At 31.3% G+C, this 14083-nt stretch overlaps 2 protein-coding genes across 2 annotated transcripts; both read right to left on the bottom strand.

Moving 5' to 3' along the window:
* Positions 1-1726: 1726 nt before the first annotated feature.
* LOC120123171 lies at positions 1727-2200 on the bottom strand. The gene is made up of 2 exons (XM_039142125.1): positions 2092-2200; positions 1727-1996 (listed from the first exon to the last, which is right to left on the bottom strand). The coding sequence occupies exons 1-2, from the start codon at positions 2182-2184 to the stop codon at positions 1751-1753; spliced, it is 339 nt and encodes a 112-aa protein (XP_038998056.1). The 5' UTR covers positions 2185-2200; the 3' UTR covers positions 1727-1750.
* Positions 2201-5008: 2808 nt separating this feature from the next.
* On the bottom strand, positions 5009-11978 carry LOC120123161 (zinc finger CCCH domain-containing protein ZFN-like). Its single transcript, XM_039142118.1, has 7 exons — positions 11751-11978; positions 9814-9971; positions 9224-9286; positions 8177-8296; positions 7392-7682; positions 6821-7150; positions 5009-5647 (listed from the first exon to the last, which is right to left on the bottom strand). Exons 1-7 carry the CDS (start codon positions 11848-11850, stop codon positions 5366-5368), a joined length of 1344 nt encoding a protein of 447 aa, XP_038998049.1. The 5' UTR covers positions 11851-11978; the 3' UTR covers positions 5009-5365.
* Between the last annotated feature and the right edge of the window lie 2105 nt (positions 11979-14083).

Here is a 14083-nt window from a genome sequence, read left to right as displayed (position 1 = left end):
GGAATAAGCATCATGTTAGCCTCCTTATACATCCCACACATTATTATCGAACATGTTCAATTTCATTTTGCTTAATTCGTAATTTGGCCCTTGAACTGTATATATATTTACTTTGGTACCTTCAAAATAGGATTTAATAATAACTTTAGGTACTGAAGTGAAAAGAATGTATTGAAAAGAACATATTTTTTTAAAGGCTTAAAATTTCATTTGATTTAGCATATTATGATTGAGATGAGAGAGTGTGTGTCCAATTGTCTTGAGGAAAAGTGTGGTAATAAAAGGATGTCGTGGGAGCATGAAAGTCAAGAATTCATAATCGCCTAATCAAAACAATAATAATAATAATAATAAATCACCCCATTATCTACTTCAAATATTTTCCTTTTAATTTATAATTTTTTATATACTTCAAATAGGTTTTTTTATTTTATAAGTATTTATAACATTTATATAATTTGATTTTGATTTCTTAATTGTTGGAATATTTCTTATAATATTTTTAAAAAGTTTTTTTTTTGAGTAAATGTATTTTAAAAAGTTAAATTGTATAAAAAAGAACGTATGATTTGCTAAAAGAAGAGCAAATGTAGGATTTGGGATAAAGCAATGAAATTAGAAATAAAGCTGATGTGTTCTCTCATTTCAGAGGGTATAGTTGTGCATGGAAAATAGGAATACTTTTATCATGAAGTGATGCTACATTTGCCAACTCATTCTAAAAGTATCACAAGGTTTGTTTCATCATCTCCAAACTCTCTAATCATGCACCAATTAACTCTTGGACCCGATCACAAAATATCTATTCCCTTTTTTCATGACGATTTGTTATATTATATTATTTATGATTTGGTGTATATCTACACTAATATTTTTAAAAATATGTCATGTATTTTAAAAGATATAGATCTAGATTTTTGTATATGTACAGACCACAATGTTCGAACTCGGATTACAAAGGAGAACAAAATTTCTTTTAATCACTTCAAAGGTTCACTTATAATGTCTGTTATATTATAAGGATTGGTTCAAATTAATATATTTATTGTACAAATCATTATAAACAATCTAACTAATAAAAGAAATCAAATAAAATTATATTTTAATAGATTTAAAGTTTATTATTAAAAAATCATCAATTGCTATATAACATAATTTAGATTTTTATTACTTTTATGATTCTACAAATGAAGATTTGGATGGTGTTCTAGACATATTATTTGCTTCTCTCTAATAAAAAGGTCTTATGAATGAAAATTAATAATTTTATTATTTTTATGGTTTTATAAATATAATCTTTTGTTTGGACTTAAACTATTGTGAATGTAATAATAATAATAATAATAATTTTAATGTTGTTTTTTTAAACTGCAAATATCAAATCTATAAAAAGATTTAGCATTGTTTGGTTCTACTTACTAGTATGAAGACTGAATCGATCTATTTAATAATATATGAATTAATTTAAATCAATCTTTAAAATAGGAGAACTGAATTGATTCATTTAATAATAAAGTGACTTGTTTTGTTCCAATTTGATCACCCAACTATTTTTTGTTTTAAAATCATAACTAACGTCATGTTTTGATTTCATTTTGGTCGCTACCTGTTAAAAAATTAACGGTGATATATCTCCACTTTCAAACTTGAATCAGAAATCAACATATATATAATATATATATAGATATATATATATATATATATATTATTTTTCTTAAACGTAAGAAAATATATAGATAAAATGAAGGTTTCAGAGATGGCATCCAAAGCAATTACAGGTTTTGGGAATGAAAGAACAGAAACCAAAGGGTGTGTGTGGAATGTCGCAATCGATTGCATAGCAACACTGAGATGGTGAGCAAGCACCTTGAGCTCCACCACAGCATGTACAAACAGCGCATATCTGGAAACTCCCCAGCTTTCTCCTGCTAAACATCGTCATCTTCATCACCGTCTTCTGATTCACCAACGGAACCATTTCTGAAGAGTCTTTTACCTTCAATCAAGAAACCCAACTCTAAATCCCCAAAATAAAGGAACGAAAGCAATGGGATCTATTGCATTCGAAGCAAGGGTTTTCTGATAACTTACTTGTGTCGTGCTTGTAGCTTCATTGTAATTGAAGACATGAGCTGAAAAGAAGAGAAACAGGAGAAGAGGAGTGACCCCATGACCAAATTTCATGTTTGTAGCAGTGGGTTTGAAGATTTTTGTTTTCTTTTGCAGTACTTTTGTTATTGGTGGTGTTATATATGATGTCTTACATGGGACTTACCTGGAAGCAAAACAATAATAATTGTTTCATAGGTTTGGATTTGGCGTCAGTTTGTACTTTGTATTGATCGTAATATATCCGACTTATAATGATTCGAAGATGTCAAATTCGTGGTTAAACTACATCAAATGTGACTAAATTTTAAGTTTTTTTTTATTGATTTATCATTGAAATTCCAATTATTTCAATTCTAGCATTAAACTCTAGTTTAACATTCAATATAAATATTGGCCCGTTAAATCATTAACAATGTGATATTCTTTCTTTAGAATTTTAGTTTAAATATTGATTTTATCACTAAATTTTAATTTGCGTATTAATTTAGCCATGTTGGTCAAATAATTATCGATGTTAGTTAATCGTTGCCTATCATTAGCAGTCATTCACAGTAAGATCAGTATCAAAGTATTTGTATCACTCACATTTCTTATTACCGTATTATTTTTCATGAAACTTCAAATTGATGAAAATCCATCTAAAATTTGAGAAAATCCCAAACTAGAGCACTAACATGTCAAACTTTAGATGGATTTTTTGTCGATTTTAAGTGAGTTTCGTGAAAAATCAATTCGAAGAAAAGAGAGAGAAGTGAAATACAAACGTTTTACTATCAATCTTGTTGTAAGTGACAATTAATGATGAGAGACAATGATAGATAACAAAGATAATTGATCGATATTGACTAAATTGATACATTATTCGTCTTAAAATTGAAGTATTTTAAAGTTTAGTGGCAACATATATACACAAACTAAAATTCTCCATCCAACATATGTCAACATCAATTTGACATATCATTTGATTGTTAATAGTTTAACGATTCAATGTATACATTAAATCTAAAATCAAAATTCAATGCCTAAAATTTAGATTTTTTTTTATAAATTTTAAATCTAATCATAATCCTACATAGAGGGAAGGAGAAGAGGAAACTCTATGGGAAAGAAGTAGAATAATTCTAACGGGTGTAGAACTCATGATTTAGGAGAATATGAGGGAACAAAAATGACTAGTTTAACTATCTGATCAAATGTTCTTGCTCAAAATGGGAATGTTTTAAAATTTATATACAAATTAAAGTTCTACTATAATATATGTGAACATCAATTTGACACATCTCAATTATTAAAGACTTAACGATTAAATGTTTACATTGAATCTAAAATCAGAATTTTATATTATAATTAAAAAAATTAATGATATGAACGACATATTATCTAAACTTTGACGACATTTATAATTATCCCAACGCTCTTTTACATTAATAATGATATAGCCTTCATCGCGTAAGCCTTCCTTAGAATATAGTCGAATCTTTTACCTCATTTGATAATGTGATTTATTGTTTGCTGAACGCTTTCGAATGATCTTTACATATATATGCGTTAATATTGAAACAACGGTTTCCAACAAAGCATTAGCTATTACACTTGCCGAGTCACTCACTTCCAAATTGCTATCCCCAGACACGCAGTCTGCTCACAACTCACTACCATATACCTTATACAATCACCTAGAACATTCAGGGTTTTTAGTTTCATGAAAAAAATTATTTTCGAAAAATGATTTCGGAAAAGTTGTTATTTTCCATTGCTTAAACAATTCAAATGTTAAATTTCTTGTACCTTTTGTTGCTTTAAAAGATCATCACTAATGTAAAAGGGATCGGTTGGATACTTAAAAGACTAGTCCTTTTTTGCTGTACTTTAGCTTCTATTCTTAAGAGATCGAGCACTATATGCGAAAGTAACAGCCCCCAAAATCCATTGACAATAACACTATTTTCAAGCACAAAACTACGAAACCCGAGTTGCAAGGAAAGATAAAGCGAGCAACGACAACATAAAACCATTGATCAACTTATTCAGCATCATGTTCATCAACAGATACATGCACGAAAATGCAAGGTCCCAAATCCGGAGTTTTTTCTCTATTCAGTTTCTCCCCAACACCCCCTCCCCCCCCCCGGCTTTTCACGATCTCTATGCAACAACAGTGTCACAGTTCAGAGCAAAGCAACCCACTTTCCAGAGAGATTCAACAGATATAATCACATTGAATCAAGTCTATCATGAATTCCAACACAGATAGAAACAAGGGATCATGAGGGCACATCAAAAATTTGTATTATGCCAAAGTGGATGGCCAGAAAAACAAAGGCAAACCCTTCTTGTATCTTAAACTAGTGAAATTCGCAACATGTTGCATAACTTTTTTTCCATTAAAGTGGGTAAAGGAAAAGAAACAGAAACACAGCTTCCCATGATTGAAACTGTACCTGATACGATTTTGGCAAGGATATGTACAAGGAAACTTGAATCTTTTATTGGCAATATTCTAAAGACTCGCAAACATCTTAAAAAGCCTCCTGCAAGGACAAAGAGTATGTGAGATTCTGTGGGAGTAACTTACAAGTTCATCATCTGCTAGCAATTTATGAAGTGAGATCTCCAGGAGCTCTGAAGACTTCGAAGAAATGATGTGTCAACGATATAGGAAAGTGCTTTTCCACTTCTTTTTGCACTCATTTATGCTTCTGCACCACAATTTCTAACATACAACCAAGAAGAAAAAAGCCTCAATGCAAGAAAAACTTAAGAAAGACACTGACAAGATCCATCAATATAAGGGCAGATAGTAATTATTACCTCAAGAAACAAGGCTGTTATTAGAAAGGCCTGCATATTTGAGGTCCAAGAAGAAGAAAAAAAAAGGAATCTTAAGCCATAAAGATTCAGCAGAAAACTAGGCAGAGGCTTAAAACTGCACAAAAGGGGAAAAAGAAAAAGCCTCGTACAACATAAAGTGAAATAAAACAACACAAAAATCAGAAAGGAAAACAAGCTTCGGGACAGATGAATTGTTCACATAAGGTTTTACCAAATGTGACAATTTTCAGATTTATACAATGCAGCATTATGAAATTCAGAAGATGCTACTGTTGGCTGAATTCCATATTTTTCAGAGAACAAAATCAACTTGGAAGGAACGTTGTACATCTCCAACAATGGGAAATGAATTTACAGATTACTCTTCCTCATCCACCAAAACTATTGTCAAATGTAATCAGCCCATATCTTGTTGCAGCTTTTATCCCTCTGTGTCAATATTATCATCACTGGGAGACAGCTGTCTATTTTCGGACAGTGAGAGTCGTCTGGTCTTTGTAGAAACTGCTTCAGCAAGCCCCTCTGATGACAGGTTTAACCCAGTAGATCCTGATGATGACCCAGGGAAATTGCGAACAGGGGCATCAGATGGAGATGCTGCTGAATAATTGTATGTGAAAATTCCCATAGGATGGTTAAACTTGCAACTTGGACCAAACTTGCAAATTCCATATCGAGAATAAAATATGCATAGAGGTTCACCCTGTTAGAATGCAGAAGTAGCAGTATCAATATTGTAAAAAGTATCAAGCAACAAAAGAATAAAACTAGCAACAGTGCATATTCGAAGATAGTCCACTTCTTGCAAACAAACCACAAGCACCATAAAATAAATGGTACTATTGCATGGAAGATAAAATGACGAGAAGAAGAGCCACCCTCAAACCAGAAGGAATATGTGCGAAATGGATAATGGATAAACAAAACATTCTAAGCTTTTTAGTAAAAACGAAAATAAGAAAATTCAAAATAATAACATTCTACAACTGAAGATAAATCTGAACAGCGTTAAAGCTTCAAAACAAGATGCCATGGTAAGGCTCTCTAGTCTCTACCATAACAAAACAAAGGCCCGGGAATTTAGAATGAAATTAGGAAGTTAATTTGGATGATAACATTGTAACCTATGTTACATGGACTTCCGTATGGGTTCTGGTTTTAAATTTGATCCAAGGTTGACTCCTTCCTCCAAAATTTCAGATTAGTTGAGTAGGCTATGAAGAGTCTAAAAGCTGGACATGGATATGTAGATACCATAAAATAGACAAAAGAAACATACAAAATTTAAATTTCAAAACTAATGAAAGTTCCAATTAAGAAACTAAATTTCGGTTTCATGACTTTATCTTGTCAAACAGTTCAGAAAAATAAATCTGGATTTTGTATTTTATAAAAAGAATAAAGAACTATAGCAGTACTATATATTTAAGTAGTTTAATCTATACTATTTTAATATTCTAAATGTGTTTTATAAAATAAATATGGATTTTGTATTCTAAATGTTTTTCTGTTCGGTCAGCAATGAAGTTCATGACAAGCTGTAAGAGTATCCTCTGATAAAGCTAGTTTTCTCCATTTTGCCGAGCAAAAAAGAAAATGCTTTTTATGCCAGTTCCTTCTAATATAATTTAAAGTATGCATTGCAGTCGCACAATGACCAATTGCCAGCAGGTGTACCAAAGCAACATCCATTTTTAATATAAAAGAATCAATCAGGAAACCAAGTTTTTAAAAGAAAAGGTATGTAAGATTATAGATGAGGGAATGACATTTTTAGGTAGCATGAATACTAGGTTTCTAATAAACAGCCATAATAATTTGAACAGATAAAGATTCAGAAATAAACTGAAAGAATACCACTGAAAACATGACTCACCGGGCGTAATGGAAGGCCTATAGGACTCAACACACAATCAGGGGCAGGAAGAACTCTCTCTCTTGGGTGATGAAACCTACAAACTGCACCAAACTTACAATCTCCGGTCTTCATGTAAAATTGGCACTCGGGCTGGCCAGGTCTTTCCGGAAATACATTCTCCCTCTGCAATGCATAAACACCTACAGGAACAGAACCAGAGCGTAACTGAGAAAAGGATGCTTGGGATCCTGCAGTTGCTGATTCGTTCTGGCGTGAGGTTCCGTAGATTTGGTGATTTACATTTGTCTGCTGCAGGTTCTCTGAAGAAGAGGCTGATGTCAGTTGACCCTGGAGAAATGAAAATAATTAGACTGCTAGCACTTGAGTCCTGAGGTGCTCTAAAATTTTCAAAGAAACAGTATAACCCTTCTTCTCTAAAGATCTGTAACACAAATTATTAGCATACTGACGATTACAATTCCCATGAGTTGCCTCACTTGTCACCTCTAATGTTTTCCAAACACATGATGACACTAAATGAGCATGCTTAATGAGCAAAGCATTAGTAAGAAGCTAAGGAAAAGCTTACGCTATAAGCATTCCAGCCTGGAACTGATACCATCCCTTGGGGTAAAATCAAGGGTGCATAACTCGATGGACCTTGCCAACGGGGACTGGGAATGAAAGATGCTCTTGACCAATTTGTAATTCCCCCTGGATATGACTGCTGACCAGGAGTAGTTGGAGAAGGGACAGTTTGATAAATAGGAGAGCCACGCAATGAAACCATCATATTAGTTGGTTGAGGATGATGAAATTTACAAGTGCTCCCGAACTTGCATTGTCCAGTTCTTAGATAATAAGCACACTCAGTCTCGTTCTGTATTAAGGAAAAGAAAAAGGAAAGCAAGTTACATGAAGACTGTGAAACACCAATAACCAAAATATATATATGTTAGAAACCTATCATTGGATAAATACACTTTCCTTAACAAGGTCCAACCTTACCCAATAACCAAACAAAATTTCTAGGCTAAAAATGGTCCAATCTTCAACAGTATTCTTCATGAATCCATATTTAAAGTTGAAACTAAATTCATAACTCAAAATGAAAAGAGGAAAGGTTCTCTTGGAGTCGTAGCAAGTAATACAAATTTTAATTTATCATACTAATATGTGCATTTTTCATATTGGATCTAATCTGGATGGCATTAATTCCCGGGTTTGCTCAATTAATCCAATTAAAAAATTGTAATATTTGTGTTAAAATGACAAAGCGACAAACAAAAACTGAAACCAGGGCATGAATATTGACATGATTTTGTATCATTATAAAATTGTGTTTTAAGGAATAAAAGGAAAATTAAATCAAACCGGACGAAGAGGATAGCCCAAAATATTTAAGGAAACTCTCCCAGCTATCCCAGCTTTGTCTTTAGGATGGTGAAACTTGCACGTGGTTCCAAATTTGCAAGTTCCTGTTTGCAGGTAGTACTGCAGAGCAGTTAAGAGCAAAATATCAGTTGTTGGATCTAAATGTAGATGAAAATGAGAAACACAGTCCCATAATTGGACATGATGCAGTAAAACCAAAGAGTAGCTTCTATCGAGATTGCAGTTTATCTTCCAATGCAGTAAAAGCAAGATTCGGTGCTATATAGCCTTTCCAAAACAGAAGAGTAGAAAAGAAGAAAACAAATACTAGGGATAAGTCAGTCACCTAGTCAAGCAGACAATTCAAATTAAAGTTTTGCAGCTAAGTCAAACCACTAGAAGAGAAGTAAACTTTTTCTCAATCCAATTTATTAGCATATTTCTATTTTCTTTGTTTCTTTATTTGGTTATTTTCTTATACTAGGATCAAATCGATATTCAGTCTGTCTTTATGAATTGCTTTTGAGAACAATAACCTTTTGAGCCAAAAGCAGAGACAAGGGAGGAAGAAACCACATACAACCTTTATCATCAACAATCTATGTTGGTTATACTATTATCTTCAATAAATTTTCCGTTAACCTAAAATGAGTCTTGCTCTATTCAACATCCAGCAGGATTTCTCCCTAAATCTGAAGTAATCCTAGTTTCATGAACTTAACAGGAACACTCATTTAATTCTAGTGCATCATCCATATAGTTGGGAACAAATTCTGCAATGCAAAACTAATGGATCCAAAGGTAAAATCCATAAGAATTCACCAATAAAAGCATTTTAAATTTGTAGAGAAAAATCTGCCTTCACTTTAGTATAAATTTTTTTTACCCATGAATTTGATTAAATCAACCAACATACAACTAATATAATTTCCTTTTTAGAAACATAAAAAGTAGTATACTTAATGATAACCATACACGGCAAATTGTAAAGCACACATGTAAAAGCAGCAACATTGTTACATGTGAAACCAAGGAACAAGTACATGCCTGACATTCAGGTTGTCCTACTCTTTCTGGAAACTCTCCTTTCATCCTTGCCGCAGCAATAGCCTGGAATTCGATAATCAAAATAAACACTTCAACTGACGATTGATATTTAAAACTCAAATGAGTATTACAAAGTTAAATGAAATCACTGTAGCATGTTAAGTATAATCCCCCTCTCCTTTTTTAGCAGCAACCATAGTGTGTATGCATATACAAAACCATGCTAATCGCTAGAGTATCTAATACTCTATAAATTTCCTACAATGATTTCTGTTTTAGAATTATTTAGTTGTAAAGATCCATGCGTAAAAGCTCCACCTGTGTGCTGTGTACAACTTCTTACCAATATTATGCCAATGACAATAATAAAAGGCCTCTAAAATTAAACACATCGGCATTGTACCAAAAGATCTCACTCAAAAAGCATCAACTCTGTACAGGACTTGTTCAGCTAGAAAAAGAGCCCTAATAGGCGGAATCCAGGAGGTCTAGGGTTCAAATGTCAACATCTGCAACTCAACTTTGCACCCGCAAAAAAAAAGTTGACTCTGAACCCATAAGAATTGTCAATACAAGCCATGGTGTTATACCAGTTCTCGGTTGGGAGGATGATTAAAACGACATGTTGCCCCAAATCTACAAAGGCCTGTCCTGATATAATAAGAACAATCAGGTTCTCCGGGCCGCTCAGGATAGGGACTAGATTCCATCGTTTCACTGGATCTCAAGTTCATTTGCCACATAGCATCTAAAATAACATTAAATAGTACGCTCAGAAAATACATGGAAAAACAGTGGTAAAGAACTACAATAGGATTGGAAAATTTCCAATTCATAAACAATTTTACTGTAAAATTCAACAATAAATATCAATTTCTATTAACTTAAAAAATCTTATATTTATCTCTCAAATTTAAAAGACTCTGTCAATGTTCTAACAGAGGAAGTATCAAAGTGCAAATGATTGAGAATTTAAATAAAATAATTGGAATGGGGAGAACATATCTTCAACAAACATTAGACAAGAAGCAGTAAGAAATCTCAATGTAACCTTTGGCCTTTTCAAGCCTCTTCAGTGGCTAAAATTGTTGGAGGAAAAGATTTCTATTTCTATTTTTTTCTAAGGCCTCAACAAAAGAACTTTACATATTTTTCAACTCCTTTACAAGATAGATCCAAAGAGAAAATTTTCACTTCCGAAACTCAGCACCCCAAGAAATCATGAAGATAAACTATGATCATTGCAGAAAAATTGAAAAACAAATAAACGAAGAAATATATCTTTTACAATATATATTTTCCAAAATTTAAATATATATATATATATATACATTTATTCTCTTATATGCCTATGAAGAGTATAAGCAAGACATTTGTAATTATTTGGTTCGACTCGAAAAGAATTTGGATCCAACTTGATCATTATAGGATTAAGCTATTAAGTGTGCCAAGTCCGAAAATCCTAATGCCTAGCTTGAATAGCTCACTAATTAAGCTTTTTTTCCAATTTAATATAGATTTTTATTATTTTAATTAGTACTGAAAAGAGAGATTTCGAATATGACTTCAAATTCTACAACAATGAGCATGAGCATTTCGAATGACTTCAAGTCGAGCTCGAGCATTTTACTGCTGGAGCTCACCTTAGTGCAGTTACATTCCTGTATCTATCAAAAACCAATCAAGCTCATTGAAGAATCATGACTCCTTTTTCCTACAAGATGACTAGTTTCGTATAAATGACATATACATGTGAACAGGGAGAAACTCACTATATTCGATCGTCAACTTCAATTTTTTTCTTAAAATGAATAATAACAAAGAAAGATTTCCTATTTGCTCTTGAAACTTGAAAGGAATTTCAAGGAAATAACAAGAAGGGAAATAGAAAACATGAAGTAATTGATTTGCTGGAAACCATGTAAGCGTACATCCTCTTATTCAAAGACAACTTAAAAGAATAGGTTTTCTTTTTTAACAAGTTTTGATCAAATTCACCTGAATTGAGTACGAACATTAGATAAGCAGTAAAAGCATTAACCAAATATACCTTAATGCTATCAAAATAAAAGAAGAGAACTTGATATTTTTCTACATGTATCATAAAAGGAAATTGTAAATCTCATTTTAAGTTCTGGAACCTTGAATTTGACTAGAAAAAATAAGAACGTGGAATCTCTGATTCTTCCCGGTCACCAAACCAAAACTTGCAACAATTTATTCATAATCACCGCAGAATTACGTAGTTTCTCAATAATTCAAATGCAATTAGATTGATCATTAGAATTCAAAATTTATATAATTTCTTAATTAAAACGTAACCAAAAAAGGACTGATTTTAAACAATTATCAAACAAGAATTCACCATAAAAATGAGCAAAAGGACAATTCAGGACAAAAAAGAACCAAGAAAAACACATGAATTGTATTCCACTAGCGATTCACATGATTAAAAACGTGAAATAATAATCAAAACAGAGTAAATAAATGAAAAGATAGAGAGAGAGAGAGAGAGTCAGAGAGAGGCCTTGATTCAACGATGGCGAAAGCGAGGATCCTTCAGCCATAGTCACCGCCGGCACTGCTGTTCGAGACATTGGAATTCCTGCATCGAAAGAGAATTCCATTCAGCGGTCATCTTCTTTCCATCACCATCACTCGGCTGTCACGTTAGCAGCACCTCAACGTAGGAATTCGCATTCCCCGTTACAAAACCGAGCTGTCACCTAAGCAAAAACGCTTCCCCTCAGAAATTTTCTTCACTGAAAGTCAGTCTTTGTTTTCTAAAAAAATATATATATTTCTTAATTTTTCTACTTTTTTGTGTTCATATTTTTGATAGAATCGAAAGGGCGTTGTTTTCTCTTCTCCACATAAATAAATAAATAAATAAAACAAAAAAAGCGAAAAAATAAATCAACCATCCAAAACCCACCCACTTTCTTTTTATTCATTTCTTTTGATTACGGAGCTTTGTTCTCACACGCGCAAGTACGTCATCGTATCCATATTCTCTGTTGTACTCCCCCACGTCATGGCTTTGCTACTTTGTAATTTGGCTCGGGTCCATTTCTATTGGCGGTTTAAATTTTGGTTGGACTGCTGTTATCAAATGAAAGCGAGTGAATGATTTTTAGCGCCACTTTGAGTGGAGGGAACCGGTTGCGGGCGTTTTTTTATTACAATTTCACACTTAATAATTTCATACTATTAAAAAAATTACATATTCTATTTTTTTAATAATCTATGTTAATAAAAGATATCATATATTTAAAGATCATTAATTATTTAACAATGAATACTTGAACTTAAAATCTAAAAAAAAAATTAAATAACATTTCAATCATTCTGGTTAATGTATATATATTATTTAAATTTTTAATCATTTAATTTTTAATTTTTTATATTTAATTTTTTATTTTTTTATATTTAAAATTTAAAATAATCTTTTAAAATTTAAATATGCCGTTGAATTTTTAAGAAAACCAATTTAGCATGAACTTTAAAAAAAAACAATTTAGCCATGTCATTGTCACAACCGTCTTGAAAAATGTGGATTGGGAGTCGCCACTGATCATTTATTTAAAAATAAATGGGTTGATCGGACCCCCTATTTCTTACCTGATCTGCGTCTTTCCAAAGATGTGTCGGGTTCGGGAGTCGGTTACAGTCAAGGAAGGATTAGCACCCTTGAACCGTCATTTCGGTACTACGTAATTTCCAGTTGTTTTTGATTAAGAAAATTGCAAGTTAAATTAAAAGATAAAATTTGATCCGAATTACTTATCCTTAATGAGTTTACGGAAATACCCTTAAAAATAAGATTTTAAAAGAAAATAATAATAATAAAAGAAAGTAACAAAACTAAAAAGTAAACCAAGGAAATAAATGAAACCAATAATAATAAACATAAAATAATTGGATGAAAAAAAAATGAAATTGAATAAAATAAAATAAATGAAGATAAAATATATATACAAAAAGAATAAAAAAGGCAAAGTGTTTTTTTAAAAAAAGAAAAATAATAATAAGAGCAAAGAAACTAAAAATATAATGAAAATAAATAAATAGTATAAATAAAATAATAAATATATATATATATAATTATAAAAATGTATGTATAATATAATAAAATACTAAATAGTAATAATAATAATAAATAAATGAAAAATAAATATACATATAATATTAACTAAAAAATAGTAATAATAGAAATATAAAATAAAATGAAGTAAGAATATATATATATATATATATAATGTTAGGAAAATATAGTAAAAAAACATAGTAAATAAGTAAACATAGATAAAAAATAATAATATAATATATATATATAATAATAATAGAAAATAATATAATATAACGCAAAGAAAAATAAAAAAAATTATAATAAATAAATAAATAAAATATAATTAAATATATATATATATATATATATAAATAATAAGGGTTAAATTAAAATAAAAAATGAATTAGAGGTCAAAATTAAAAGCCAATCGAAGAAAAAAAAGACAAAACATGCGGATCCACACGACCCGTTTATAAAAATCTGAATAGTTTTTCAAAAACACAAGCCTCGGGGACTATATCTACAAAAATAGATCTCGAAAACGCCCCCGTTCATCGGCCAAAAACACTTCTCTCAGTTTTCTTTCGAATCAAAACACAACAAGGGTAAGGAAAAATAACATGCGAAGGTATAAACTTTACCTTTCAAAATATAAATGCTTCGAAAAATGGCTACGAGTTGCTTGTAATTTTCTGCTTGGTATTTCGTATATCCTCTTTCGAATGTGTTACAATAGTGAGTTACAATGACTATTTATAATGCTTGTGGATCATATCTTTAGGAGTTTAAAT

Source organism: Hibiscus syriacus, unplaced genomic scaffold (assembly GCF_006381635.1).
Source record: "Hibiscus syriacus cultivar Baekdansim isolate YM2019G1 unplaced genomic scaffold, ASM638163v2 tig00001120_pilon, whole genome shotgun sequence".
Taxonomy (NCBI): Eukaryota; Viridiplantae; Streptophyta; class Magnoliopsida; order Malvales; family Malvaceae; genus Hibiscus; species Hibiscus syriacus.
The sequence above is the reverse complement of the archived record's forward strand: the minus strand, read 5'-3'. Positions and strand labels throughout refer to the sequence as shown.

Excerpts from the sequence above, each read along its gene's own strand:
- LOC120123171 (XM_039142125.1), bottom strand. The coding sequence starts at position 2,184 with ATGAAATTTGGTCATGGGGTCACTCCTCTTCTCCTGTTTCTCTTCTTT. Across the intron at positions 1,997-2,091 it reads AAGCTACAAGCACGACACAA|GTAAAAGACTCTTCAGAAAT; the intron begins GTAAGTTATCAG and ends TCTTGATTGAAG.
- LOC120123161 (XM_039142118.1), bottom strand. The coding sequence starts at position 11,850 with ATGGAATTCTCTTTCGATGCAGGAATTCCAATGTCTCGAACAGCAGTG. Across the intron at positions 9,972-11,750 it reads TTCGCCATCGTTGAATCAAG|ATGCTATGTGGCAAATGAAC; the intron begins GCCTCTCTCTGA and ends ATGTTATTTTAG. Across the intron at positions 8,297-9,223 it reads TAGGACAACCTGAATGTCAG|TACTACCTGCAAACAGGAAC; the intron begins GCATGTACTTGT and ends ACTGCTCTGCAG.